Source organism: Branchiostoma belcheri, unplaced genomic scaffold (assembly GCF_001625305.1).
Source record: "Branchiostoma belcheri isolate BF01 breed outbred unplaced genomic scaffold, Haploidv18h27 scaffold51, whole genome shotgun sequence".
Classification (NCBI taxonomy): domain Eukaryota; kingdom Metazoa; phylum Chordata; class Leptocardii; order Amphioxiformes; family Branchiostomatidae; genus Branchiostoma; species Branchiostoma belcheri.
The window spans coordinates 2,285,765-2,299,475 of NW_017804143.1; the positions used below are offsets into that span (position 1 = coordinate 2,285,765).

General features: G+C 43.9%; 3 protein-coding genes across 4 annotated transcripts in view; 1 reads left to right on the top strand and 2 right to left on the bottom strand.

Moving 5' to 3' along the window:
- Positions 1-22: 22 nt before the first annotated feature.
- LOC109480521 (NEDD4-binding protein 1-like) lies at positions 23-8,156 on the bottom strand. Its single transcript, XM_019782724.1, has 10 exons — positions 7,960-8,156; positions 7,625-7,876; positions 6,798-6,977; positions 5,909-6,006; positions 3,607-5,415; positions 2,969-3,184; positions 2,026-2,133; positions 1,482-1,595; positions 1,114-1,249; positions 23-685 (listed from the first exon to the last, which is right to left on the bottom strand). The coding sequence occupies exons 2-10, from the start codon at positions 7,814-7,816 to the stop codon at positions 581-583; spliced, it is 2,958 nt and encodes a 985-aa protein (XP_019638283.1). The 5' UTR covers positions 7,817-7,876; positions 7,960-8,156; the 3' UTR covers positions 23-580.
- LOC109480523 (Williams-Beuren syndrome chromosomal region 27 protein-like) lies at positions 7,824-11,798 on the top strand. Of its 2 annotated transcripts, none has more exons than XM_019782732.1 (6): positions 7,824-8,020; positions 8,962-9,072; positions 9,569-9,694; positions 9,845-9,980; positions 10,593-10,685; positions 11,574-11,798. In XM_019782732.1, the coding sequence occupies exons 2-6, from the start codon at positions 8,965-8,967 to the stop codon at positions 11,753-11,755; spliced, it is 645 nt and encodes a 214-aa protein (XP_019638291.1). In that variant the 5' UTR covers positions 7,824-8,020; positions 8,962-8,964; the 3' UTR covers positions 11,756-11,798. The 2 variants fall into 2 exon arrangements, with proteins under 2 accessions (XP_019638291.1, XP_019638290.1); XM_019782731.1 differs by lacking the exon at positions 7,824-8,020 and adding an exon at positions 8,191-8,514.
- Positions 11,799-11,840: 42 nt separating this feature from the next.
- The window catches only part of LOC109480524 (rotatin-like), a 32,322-nt gene continuing 30,451 nt past the window's right edge, over positions 11,841-13,711 (bottom strand). Inside the window, 2 exon segments of the mRNA XM_019782733.1 lie at positions 11,841-12,410; positions 12,905-13,078. Of these exon segments, the coding sequence (XP_019638292.1) occupies positions 12,325-12,410; positions 12,905-13,078 (260 nt within the window). The 3' untranslated portion in view covers positions 11,841-12,324.

Here is a 13,711-nt window from a genome sequence, read left to right on the forward strand (position 1 = left end):
CAACAAATTAAATTGGTGTGGCCTAAGAAGTAGCAAGAAAGACATTGTTAACATGTCAGATTCACATTGCTAGATGTCTGTTGTGAATAGAGTTACATAATCATGTACATCTTTTGTAGACTTTTCTTAACCGTATAAAATTCTTAAATCCCAGACCAGCCTGTAGCAAATAGAGCCAACATATACATACATGAACAATGAACAACTGCTTTCAGTAAATTCTGAGCACAATTTTTTGCTGCCTGTGCTCTTTTCTCTGGAAAAAAACTATCAGATGATGCTAGCAAAAAATACACAACTTTTCAACAAGTGACTGAACTGGCTGAATGGTCTGTATACGTACTAGCTCTATTTTCTGTACAGTCTAGGAAAGTAAAAGAAAAACATTCACATAGTAACAAATTGACTAACAAACATCGGACTTAAAAATCATGAACTGTCACATGTTTAACAGAGAACATTAACCGTGACAGTGTCATGTCTAAAAATAGGATGAACATGCACTTTACGTTCTGGATTTTGCTGGCGTGCTTCCTTCAGCTACAGAAACTTTCCTCGTGGTCAGGAAAAGATTGAGCGGTCATAAGTCCACATCGAGCACCATGGCGCTCACAGCGTTCAGGTCAGCCATCTCCGGGTTCGACTGCAGGACACGCCGGATCTTATCCTCCTGACCTGGGAACACCTGAGGCGGGAAGTTAGCAGTTAAAATCCTTCCCACACCTTTTGTACTTTGCCTGCTTTGATTCACATTCAGATTGTATGCCAGACCTTGACATAACTTAGAATCTTGATGTATGTCATAGCAGGCCAATTTAAGCGGAAAAATTCTAAGTATGCAGTTTTCATATGCTTACATGCATGCACAATTTTCATCCTGTCAGGTTCTTGCGCACACGTAAATTGCGTCAATGTCTGACAAGTTCATTTATTGATTTATATGTTTCATCTTGGAGACACCTGGGTATCCCCTACAACTTCATGAGCTGATTTCCATCCAAGGAAGCCCGGGGAACAAAACATACAGTAATACACCATATGGAAAAATGTACCAATGTACTCCTATGTAATGTAATGTATATTGTGATGCGTATACAGAAATCACATCATCACCTGCATGAGCTGCTGGAACAGCTGCACCTGTGCCTGACTGATGGGAGCAGCTGCAGCTGCAGCACCTGGCAGCAGGGGTTCATTCCCGACACCTGGATAGCCAGCCTTGGGCCCCTGTGGTGGGACATTGTGGCCCCTACATGGAAAATTGGGCACAAGAAGAACTTAATATGTCATCACTGATTGCAAAAATGGCATATCACTTATTATAAATAGTTGCATTAAGTTGGAGTATAAATGAATGATAAAGTTGCACAACTAAAAGGACTGCCTGTTGAAAGTCTTTCTGACTTCTTACACAATTCCCAGCCCGGGGACACAAGAGACAACAAACACAAAAAAAGTTGAAAAGTCAGTTGCCCTATTACCTGTGTGGCTTTTGTGACTGTTTTCTTAACAGGTCATCTAGACTTGGCCCATTTCTGCCGAAGGGGTCATCGGGGGGCATGAAACGGTCACCAACAAACGTGAACAGCAACAACCTGTAAAAACAAAGAGGTGAAAACAATCTTGTAACAACTAGGTATGGTTTTCAGTTGAAAAAAAATGGACTTGACAAAACTCACATAATTGCAGACAATGTATATTTGCCCTGTTTTTACAATGTATACACGGATAGTTCCTGTGTAGAACTTTTATTCTAGCCTGGGTGCCATCCTCTGTAGGTTCCACCTGCTCCCTAATGTTGCTGGGCCCTGCGGAAACTACAGAGGGCGCAGTCAATCTGGATTTAGCCTCTGTATACTTGTCTTCCCACAGGGCAAAACAAGTCAAGGTAGGCTGAATGCAAGTTCTAAACGGGAACTATGTGGCTCTAGATGTTTCACTGAGGGACAACTGCCATGTGCGAGATATTGGTTAGCTTGCGGAATGAATCCACTCTTTTAAATAAAAGATTTGTACAAGTTTTACCTGTTCTCTATGACGTCCCTCCAAGCCTCGGACTCATCCAGTAAGTCCCTGTAATTGTCATTGGACACGATCACCCCTCCCTTCTCTGCTGCCAACCGTACAATGTACCTGGGACGAGAAAATAACCAACTTTGGTTCATCCTTCTGATTGCTTCTGTTATATCCAGAATCATGCTTATCCAGAACCTTGCTCAGGCACAGTTCTGGATAGTCCATGTGTAGACAGAACCATACCTGGAGAAAAATTGTATATGCGCAGACTATCCATGACCATACCTGATCCTATACCTAAGCCCAATCAGGCATGATTCTGGATACAATACGTCAATGCCAAATAGTTCATGTAGAATCAATTAGCGAATTCAATAAACAAGAGCTTCAGGGTTCTCTGTATTGGCATGGTAAGAGGGATCAAACAGACATTTGGAACTTGGATTCCTGTGACAGTCTTCAGTGAAAATACTTGATTGCAATTCAGTACATACAATGAGCAAATGGAAGAAGGAAGCAATCTCCAAGCAGATCCTGCAGTGGCTAATATGGTTACAGGGTGGCTAGTGGTCACAGTTCTAGCCAATGGATACTGTCATGCCATTGTAGGATCTGCTTGGAGATTAGAAAGGGAGAAGGTTATTATGTTTACCGAAGGAAAACATATTGTTTTTACTCAATTTCCTCTTCCTCTTCTTCTTCTCCAAACACTAACCTCTGACCTGGCCAATGACATTTGTTGATGTCTGTCACCATGGTGACTGGTGTTGGGTTACATAATGTTGCAAACTTCATGGTCTGCTCTGCTCCTGTCACCATATAACGTTACTAGTAGCACGTATGTATGTGAATATATTTGAGTAAAAATTAAAAGGGCAGACCATGTCCGAAGGTAAACATTATGCATTTGCTTTACAAATGTTACTTCTCTAGTTATCTAATCATCATGTACCTGTCATCATAAGAGGCGACAGTCCTCCCCTTGATCCTCCTGGAGGGTGTGAAGGACAGCAGACCCTTCTCCTCCAGCTCAATCAGCAGGTACGACTCCGTGGACGCGCCCTTCCGGAAGTTGGGCACGAAAACCGTGATGTCCCGGTGGCCTCGCTTCCAGAAGTATTCCACGCAGAGGGCAATGCCACGGCTGGAGAAGTTCCTTTTACCATGGCTACAAAAAAATGTGATAAAAATGTTGTTTTTTCACATCAAATAAATTATAACCATGCAACTTAGACTCGCTAACAGATTCTTCACAAAGAATTATAATTGTACATGTAGGCATAACACACCAGTGTTGTACAGAACATACAATCTGTATATGTGTAAGACCCTAAGATTTGAACTACTTATTCCACACTTATCTTTTCAACAAGTGTGGTGGAATTTTAAACATGTTTGAGGTGTGGCTCTCCGTCTGAGAGGACGTCCCTGACCAAAGCTAGGTGCTCATTTACACCTGTGTCAAATGAGGAAATAGGTGTTGAGTGCCTTTCCCTGAAGGCACAACATTGGGGCCTGTCGGGGATTCGAACTCAAACCCTTTAGATTCTGAGTCAAAAAGATTTACAGTAGGTAGCTTAAGTAACCCACCTCATAGCAACATTACTGCCATCGATGACCACAGGCCGTAGGCTGTCATCCCCTGGACCATCTGGCAGGTCCAGCTTATACTCTCCCATCTTCTGGACTTTCTCCACCAGGTTAGGTACAACTGCCTGTTCCCGAACAACAGACTGGTCCTGGAACTGTTTATTTTGCTTCTTAGGAGGGCTCCCAACTTTAAAGGAATTTCCAGTTCCAGCAGCAGAGCTCTGACTAGCACTTGGAGGAGTCCTGTTCCTGGCATGATGAAATTGTCGGTTTTGGGCGGCCTGAACCTCAGCAGCCAGGCTGTGGTAGGGTCGGACCATGGCCTGTTGGGGTGTAGGCAGGAGGATAACAGGTACCGGTCTGACAACCGCCTGGTTTGGGTAAGGGTTACGTCCTAACAGAGGAACGTAGCCCACAGTAGGTATGGTCTGTGGAGCCTGCGGTCTCAACATCACATCCGCTGACCTGTTATTAGCAGCATTGCCGGCTGGAAAGATTTTCCTTGTCGGAGGCAAAACAACAGTTTCTCCTGCTTTATAGTTTGACTCCTCAGGTTTCGCTCTCTCCTTTTTCTGTTTTTCTCTGTTGATGTTTCTGACCTCCTGTAGCAGCGCAGGCAGACTTGCCTCTTCTCCAACTCTACTCACTGCCATTGCAATTTCTTCATCAGTGTACCCGAGGTCTCTACATATCTTACACGAGGAAATGAGGCCATCACTTTTTTCTCCGCTTTCTTCTGTGGTCCTTCTGCTGTTCTCTACTTCAGTAACATCATCATCATCACCACTGCCTGTAGTTTCCTCTTTGTCGTCTCCGGTTTCCATGACGACAACATCTTGTCCAGAATTTATCGTCGCGATGTGGTCCAGCATGGTGTTTACATCCACTTCGGACCCTAAATCTGCGATAGCGCGATCCACGAGGTGCTCGGGTATCTCGAAATCTTCTGCAAACTTCTTCAACAATCTGATGTTTTCCTGGTTGGGAGGCTTGTCGTAACGAAAACCCTTGTTGATGGAAACGTCTGCTGCATTTTCCGTTCTGTTCACTTTAGGCGTGTTTCGCGACGTAGTTTGCCTTTCTGGAATGGTTTTCGTCACAGGCCTGTTGCTGCTGCCAACTGGAATCTCAACAATGTCATCATCACTGCTGGCCTGTCTCTTTTGCTGCTTGTCATCTGCTATTTCCATTGAATCATCATCGTCATTTTGATCTGGCTCACTGGTCTGAATTCTCTCTACGTAATCTAGCAGGGTGTTAATGTCCACCTCCGTGCCTAAGTGCAAAATGGCACGATCGACCAAGTCTTCAGAGATCTGAAGGCGGGCAGCAAAGTTTTTCAGGAATCTGACGTTGTCTGTATTTTTCTGGTCATGGCGAGACGCAGTCTTGCAATGACTGGAACTGCCTGCAGCTTCAGCTCTTGAACTAGACAACGTTGATGTAGCACAAAGTAGGAAAGAATCAGCTTCTGAGGGAACGTCGCTTGTCTGATCATCTCTCGTGTCCGACTCTCGTGTGCCACTGGTGAAAGAAGCGATACCTGTATGGGCTGCATCATCTTTGTCAGCAGCATCTGTCTCTGGTTGATCCTTTGAACTGCTTTTCATCGGCACTACATCTTCTATGAGCTCGAAGGAATCATCTGAAGACTCGTCCTCGTCCAGATCCAGATCTCGTGACAAGGAAGTGTCTCCCGCGTCCTCCTCGATCCACTCCATCAGCAGCTGTTTCACAGCAGACGGCAGGTCCTGTAGCTGTTCATCACAGGCCGACCCGTCACCGATGGTCTGCAGCAGCCGTCTGAACCTGCAGGTGGCAACACAGACTTGTGGTTAGGGTTGTTGTATATACATTACATGTATATTATGAATGGTTTAGTATTTCAAAAGTCTAATAAAATTGTCTCAAACATGGCAGCCAAAACGGCTGAATTGCATCAAGTCTAGAATAAAAGATTGTTGACTTGGAATCAAAAGGTTCTGGGTTCAGTTCCCTAGCAGGCCCAATATTGTGCCCTTGGAAAGGCACTTAACTGTAGCTTACACCTATTTTCTCACTTGATTCAGTCAATCATTACATACCTAGCTTTGGTTAGGGATGTCCTCTTCAATAGCATGTAGAGGAATGCCATACCTCAAGCATATTAGAGCATACCAACATACAACAAAAGCATAAGGGTCCATCTTGGTGTAAGTGGATCAAACCCTGCAGTCCAGTCTTACACAGCTTGTACTTACTGTACAAAACTGTTATGCCTAAAGGCAGTTTACTACTGAGTAGTTATATAAAACAAGCCAACCTGCGGTCCTGGTCCAGGCTCTCCCTGGTGGCGGCTGCCTTCTCACTGCCCCTGTAGACAGACTGCAGGTTCTCTAGTGTGGAGATGGCCATCATCACCTGGGAACAACGCACCAAATGTACATTTTTAACAACTTACAGTAAGTACATGAACATCATTCACACCGTCGGCATCTTACTCTTCAAGCAGAGGTTTAATTTAGGCTTTTGATAATTGCCTTTGCCAGAAGATTTTTTTGCAGCATTGTATGTACTTGTGTACTACATGTATTGATTATTGACAACCAAAACCCATCGCAGCCTCACGGCTGAATTGTGAGGTCTGAAAAAAGTAGTGAACACGTTACAATTGTTAGACTATCTTATTACATTTCGAAAAATATGTTAAATTAACATTGTTACTTATAACATTCTAACTTCAAATACTAAAATTCGCAGTATATGTACATTTTAAAAACATTTTTCAATCATTCATAATCTTTAAAATAGATATTTTTGTAGCTGCGACATTTAAGCGAATTAAAAACAATCATGTATGTATGTATGAGGTTTAGCACTATAACTCAAGAAGCTATGGAAGGGTTGTCATGAAACTTGGTAGGTGGGTAGGTCTTGATGAGACCTAGATAGCATTAAGGCACCAAATTTGTAGCCTGGTTACATGTCCAGCCTCAACTGCGGAAAGCACAAAACAGACTCGGCAGCTAATTTCAGATTTTGTCAGGCAACCAAGTTCGGACTGGGTTTGGGGTAAGGGAGAAGGTTAAGGTTAATTGTAACCCTATCACCTGTAATCTCTAAGACGATCATACAGTGGCAAGGAGGAGTGTCTATTAACCATTGAATGGATACTGCCTTGCCACCGTATGATCTGCTTGGAGATTATTTACCTGCAGATCCGTCCCACTGACGTGCAGCGTCCCGACCTCCGTCACCGTGACGGCGGCGCCCGACAGGTTCTCCACGGCGCGGTGCCAAGCACCCCCTGCCCCAGCCCAGATGCAGTGCAGCGGCTGGGAGTAGCTCACGTCCATCCCCACATCAGGGCTGCACAGGGCCTTGATGTAATCCTGGGGATTGGAGACAAGTTCAAGTTAGATTACTACAGAGACAATACAAGGGCCCCCTACCCCGGCCCAGATGCAGTGCAGCGGCTGGGAGTAGCTCACGTCCATCCCCACATCAGGGCTGCACAGGGCCTTGATGTAATCTTGGGGGGGACAAGTTCAATCATTGGAGATGACGCAAGATGAATATGAAATTAGACAATTTTTTATTGCTGTTCGGTAGACAGAGAGGTTTTGTCAATAGTGGAGACTGGGCATTATCTAAATAACATAATTGCCATCCAAGCATAATATTGCATTTTTGTTTTCTAATGTCAGAATAATTTTAGATTGATGCCAGATTACAATGGCACTTATCTAATGTACACATTACATGTCACGCACACAAATTACTCTCACAAACACACACACACACACAAACAAAACAACTTAGCCGTGGACGACTCTGGTAAGCCCTTTTTGCATGATAAGTCGGCATTATCATGCAAAAAGGGTTACCAGAGTCGTCCACGGCTAAAAACAACTGAGATATTGAAAGTAGCAGGAGAGTAGACCATATTGTAATATCTAATCAATGACCTTGCTTACTCAGATGATAACTGTGAGAAACAGACAGTACCAAGTTCAGTTCTAGCCAAGTTATGTTGTACCTTGGCCTTGTTCCGCCCCGCGGCCGGCCCCTCCAGGCGGACCCACTGCTGGGACAGTTCGGGGGTGGTGGGCAACAGGCTCACCCTCACTCCGTGCGTCCTCTGCACTCTGGGCAAGGCTTGCTCCAACAACGGGAGACTCTCCTTCGGGATCGTCAACTCATCGGCCTGGTGGCTCTCCGAAGACGCCATCTGTGCTGCTTAGAACACTGGCGATCGTCTTAAAGACGCGATGTCGACATGTAAGGAAGTCTGGACACAGCAAGAAACCAAGTTTAACCTCCTTGAAGAAACCCAGGAAGTTTCGGTACGTTTTTTTAGAGTGGCGAACTTACTGCATGATGAGGAATCGAAACGACGCACCCAATAGGACAAACATCGCAGCCTTGTGACGTGGTAAGGTTCCAGAAGGTTTCATGTCCCTGTTAGAAGGTCCTTTGTTGCGTTACGTTTGGATTATGAGTCATAAAAAACACCTGAAACTCGTGACTTCCTCCCACTGTCGACGACGGTGTGTGTTTTGGACTTGAGCCTTCCCATGACCCTTAGCGCGGGTGGGTTGTTCACTTCCGGGTTCTCAGAATCATCACAACAAAGTTCAGGAGGGCTCCAAAGTTGAACGGACACGTGGCATTTTGTGCGTTATTCCGATCAGAAAGGCCACCTTTTTGGTTTCAAACTCCTTGGGCCTAGGGGGAAATGTTGTGTTAACGGTTTTCAGATCCTAGCAGATAAATAAATCCTATGAAAACCCGCCTTTCTTTTGGTTGACCCGCAAACATGCACGTTACGTATAGGTCAGGTTCTCTAGGTTAGTAGGTGAGAGGTTCTTAAGTCCACGTACCCAGACCGAGCTGGTCCGAGTCAAGTTCGTAGCTGCTTTCCTGCAAGTAAGAAATAATTTTATGATTCCACAGCGATTCAACAGAGAGTAGAAGTTTCGTGGGTTTGTAATAATATCGTTAGCAAAGTTTGCATTTAGGCTCACTACTGTTGCTTCTCTGCATTATGACATTCCTCTAGATTTCTAGGGGTGGATTTCTGGTGCCTTTGGCTGGTGCTATGCACATGTGTGTTGTGAGAATATTCCTTAGTTCTCCTTAGTTCTCATTATAAGCAAATCTTGCTGTCTGACTCTACGACTGGAGAATGTAGTCTGAGCCTTTTTATACAAGTCAAGTCAAATTATTGCACAACAACTGTAACGGGTACAATGCATGGCAAACTCTTCAGTACTACATATCTAGGCTAACTAACATCTACTCTCAAGTCTACAGAGATACAGGTCTTCCCGCATTCCTGCTAGTGTTGCCATATCTACGTTCCTTGCTTCTCAGATTATGGCCTCGCAGCAAGACGAGAGCGGGGTGTGGAGCGTGCAGCGGCCCGGCATCACTACGGAGGAGTCTCAGGGGATCTACTCCACCTGGGCACCTGGGTATGACAAGGTGGGAGGACCTACTCTCAGAGGAAGCTCAGTGTACTACTCTACTTTAGTTTATTAAGTATAGCAATGTATAAAATTTATCATATTGATATGGCTGGAAACGTGTGGTAGTAGAGGGTGATCTAGGCAAGTCTATGCAAGGAGGTTTGACTATGGTGCTGCCTCAATTGTCCAAACGGTGTCAGCAGTTAATGCTCTGTTAGTGCTAAAAAAAGAAGTCCAGCATAGGATTGCTCCAGTGCTGAAGCCCCTTTGTGACTGGAATTCTAGAGCTGAACCTTGGCTAAACACTCATTTTCCAGTGCCGAACCCCTCCCATAATTTTGCCGCACTGCATCAGTGCTGAAAAAGGAGAGTGTGACTTTCATAATTTTACTAGACTAAGGGGCTCCCATATCTTCTAACACATGAGGCAGTACCAGCATGCTGGGTGGACAAAATGTACAATAAAGGTTAAGGTTAACGTTTTGATCTTCATTCTTTCATTCATTTATCAGGATCTGACAAAAGAGATCTACAAGGGCCCAGAACAGATAGCAGAGGCTCTGGCGGGGATTTTGGGAGACAGAAAAGATGCTCGTATTCTGGACGCAGCGGCGGGTACTGGACTAGTTGGCGAAGAGGTGAGACTTTACTGTCAGGAGTCAGGTCAGGGTTTTTATGTTACATCTGTGTACCGAGGTTTTGTCTGTATTTTATGATCATAGCATATCTCCTTCCAAGTTATTGAATTACATGTATTGAAACATTATTTCTATTTTCTGTTTTCCTAGCTACGTAAATTGGGATTCAGCAACTTGGACGCACTGGACGCCAACAAAGAAATGCTGAAAGTCGCTGAAGGCAAGAACGTGTACAAAAACTTGATCCAGGACCTTCTGGGGCCCAAACGACTACAGATAGCCGACGGTGAGGGTCTTTTACACTGTGCCTTGAATTTCTCTAAAATATGGCTATGTGTTTATGGAGCTTTGATAAATAAAACGTTACTAGTACCAGTAGTAGTCCACGATGCCCAATACAAGATGTTGAGAGGCAAGATCTTGTAATTTTCCAAATGTCCCATTGTTGTGATCGTAGTTACCCCTTTGCTTCAATCATGTAACTTGTATTTTGTCACAAATCTCATATGATCTTCCCTTAATTCTGACACTTGCTTGAAGATTGAACCTAGTGTCGTGTGGCGTAGCGGCAGCGTGCTCGACTCGGAACCAAGAGATCCCGGGTTCGAGTCCTGACATGCCACCGATCATGTGCCCTTAGGAAAGGAACTTTACACGACTTTACTGAGTATTGTCTTGTCCTGTATTTGTCCTCTGCGTTGGTGATGGCATAAAATAAGTTAATAAGTGCTGTCACCATGTCTAGTCATGAAATGTTGGAATATTAAAAATTAAAAAACCTAGCTTCAACGGAAGGTTTGCAATCAGTTTGCTGTTCCTTGCAGACACGTATGACGCCCTGTGTTGTTCTGATACTTGCAGACACGTATGACGCCCTGTGTTGTTCTGATACTTGCAGACACGTATGACGCCCTGTGTTGTTCTGGCTCCTTCTCTCACGGACACCTGAAGTGTGACTGTTTGGAGGAAATGATCAGGGTCGTGAAGCCAGGTCAGTGGCAGCTCAATCATTTCTAAGGTTTTCAAAAGATTGTCTAATGTTGACGGAAGACTTGGGTTGTGCACTGTTAAGTAGCTCAAACCATAACTGATATTTTCTATGGATTTAGTGTCATCTTCCATTCTCATGCAAAGTTTGAGCTGTGTGCAACATTTCTTGTTGCTGATGCTCCTCATCTCCATTCACATACATACAATCCACACTCACACACACACAAATATACCTATCCTTGGTGCTGAACACCATCCACTCACATACAAGCCTATCCTTGGTGCTGAACAGCATCCACTCACATACAAGCCTATCCTTGGTGCTGAACACCATCCACTCACAAATATACCTGTCTTTGGTGCTGAACACCAGCCACACACAAACATACCTGTCCTTGGTGCTGAACACAAGCCACACGCAAACATGCCTGTCCTTGGTGCTGAACACCATCCACTCTCAAATATACCTGTTCTTGTTGCTGAACACCATCCACACATACACACACAAATATACCTATCCCTGGTGCTGAATACCATCCACACACGAACATACCTGTCCTTGGTGCTGAACACCATCCACACACGAACATACCTGTCCTTGGTGCTGAACACCATCCACACATGAACATACCTGTCCTTGATGCTGAACACCATCCACACACGAACATACCTGTCCTTGGTGCTGAACACCATCCACACATGAACATACCTGTCCTTGATGCTGAACACAGGTCATGCACAGACAACATTTCTGTGCCCCTTCTCCAGCTGCTTTAGGCCTTCCTTTCTTTCGTCTGCCGCTGAATGCAAGGTTAGGGCTTGGTGTACAATCCTATGGACACTGCATGAGCACACGATTGCTAACAGGTTTCCATGTTGTTTCTTCCAGGCGGCATCATTTGTCTGATTGTAAAGGAGGTGTTCCTCCAGTCAGAGGAAGAGTACAAGAAGCTGGAGCCACGTATGTCAGAGCTACAGGACCAGGGCCTCTGGGAGAACATGTCCAGGGTTGTTGCCAAGGACTACGCGGACGATTACAATGGAATCATCTTCACCTACAAAGTTCTGTAAACTTCATGTAAAACAAGGACGGAACATGGAAATTTTGTGGCTACAATACGAAAGTGTGGGATTATAGGGCTGCGCACTAGTACTGTACTGTGAAAATTGAGTGCAGGTCTAAAAAAAGTACAGGTCTAAAATTTGTCCTGGTACTGTATTGATATAAATCAACACTACTCTAATGGCCTCATGTGAAACAAATGGGACCAAAATGAAATCTAGAGGGAGGATAACTAATACGCAACGGATCTTTTAGGGAAGATGGAGTATTGTTACAGTAGTAATGCAACAAAAAACAAACATTCCATCCTGTTTCATTTGAATAAAGATTCTGTCTCTTTATTTCTGTTTCTATCATTATTGAGGAAGTTCAAAGAACATACATGTGTCTTAATTTGTCAAATTGTTTCGGTACAAAATTTCAAGGTCCAGACCTGTACCTAAACCTGTGTACCTGTATATACCTAAAATTTGTTTAGGTACACAGCTCTACTCAAAAGCTATAGAAACAGAGATCGGCACTGCTCTGTACATTGAAATGTGTGCAAAGGATTTTAACTTTTGACCAAGGGTAACCGTCAGCTCCGGACCACTGACACGATAGTCTTCATGTTGTACAGACACTGCTGCACCAACTGCTGGTCCTTGCTGCTGCTTGGTGGGTCTGTAAAGATACAAAACAACTTGATCAACATTACTAGTATGGTGGTGATTGATATTTAACTGTGTGTACTAACACATGATGACTAAGACCACCCAAAATGCATACTACTGGAAAGGGTTTGAGTCCTTAGAATGTGACTTCATACCACTGTTCATACCGGTAGTACAAGCCAAAAAAGGGCAAACCATATGCACACATTTAGTTTGTTATGTGCTATCAATTTATTACAACAATATGTTTGTTAGGACTTCAATAATATAAATAGGACCTTGTTATATTTTGTCTGATCCTGACCTCTTCCCTCATTGACCTCAATCAAAAGTGGCCAGCAGATTGATTGAGTACCTTGTATAGTTACAAACAAACAAACAAACAAACAAACAAATAAACAAACAAATCATTGACCTCAATCAAAAGTGGCTAGCAGGTCAATTTTAGTATTTCATGTACATCTATTTACAAACAAACTATCAAGCAAACAAACAAATGTTTACCCCTGCGTATGGCCTGCCATGACTCCTCCAGCCTGTGCACAACCGCAGCGTTCTTCAGTCCCACTTTTCCCTTCTGACAGTTGGTGACGAGCGCCCAGAGAGCTGAGGAGGCCACGGCTTTACAGTGCAGACTGCCTGTCTCCATACACCTCAGCAGGGTCTCCACAACTTTCTCTGTACACATGGAGAGGGGGGAAACATCAAGTACTGTATGTAATACATAACAGTATAAACCAAGAAACCAGAGTGCTGAGGAGGCTACAGCTTTACAGTGCAGACTGCCAGTCTCCATACACCTCAGCAGGGTCTCCACAACTTTCTCTGTACACATGGAGAGGGGGGAAACATCAAGTACTGTATGTAATACATAACAGTATAAACCAAGAAACCAGAGTGCTGAGGAGGCTACGGCTTTACAGTGCAGACTGTACTTAATACAATGCAACATACAAGCTCTTACCCTCAACATATGTATGTATGTAGCATGTATCTGTAAGATATGTATTATGACTGCTACTAGTATCTAAATTCTTAAATGTTTGACATTATGTTCTGTTCTATCTAGATGCCTCTGTAACTTCTGCTTCTCCTACTATATCAGTTGGTCCTAAGTTTCAGTGAGGCAAGCTTGTCTCCAGCAATGATGTTCCTGACTTACGGAGAAAAGATACTGTTCCAGTAACCTGTGCTTAGTTTGGTGCATGGAAGTGGTGTCTGAGGACTTGCACTGAGCAATTTAATTTAAAAAGGAACAATCTTTTTGTACTTTCAATCTTTTTCCTTTATGCCTTCTAAGAAAGGAATAAT

Coding starts and splice junctions, on each gene's coding strand:
- LOC109480521 (XM_019782724.1), bottom strand. CDS start 7,816: ATGGCGTCTTCGGAGAGCCACCAGGCCGATGAGTTGACGATCCCGAAG. Junction 5,416..5,908: donor AGCCTGGACCAGGACCGCAG/GTTGGCTTGTTT, acceptor TGCCACCTGCAG/GTTCAGACGGCTGCTGCAGA. Junction 686..1,113: donor TGTTCCAGCAGCTCATGCAG/GTGATGATGTGA, acceptor TTCCCGCCTCAG/GTGTTCCCAGGTCAGGAGGA.
- LOC109480523 (XM_019782732.1), top strand. CDS start 8,965: ATGGCCTCGCAGCAAGACGAGAGCGGGGTGTGGAGCGTGCAGCGGCCC. Junction 9,073..9,568: donor GGGCACCTGGGTATGACAAG/GTGGGAGGACCT, acceptor TTCATTTATCAG/GATCTGACAAAAGAGATCTA. Junction 10,686..11,573: donor GATCAGGGTCGTGAAGCCAG/GTCAGTGGCAGC, acceptor TGTTTCTTCCAG/GCGGCATCATTTGTCTGATT.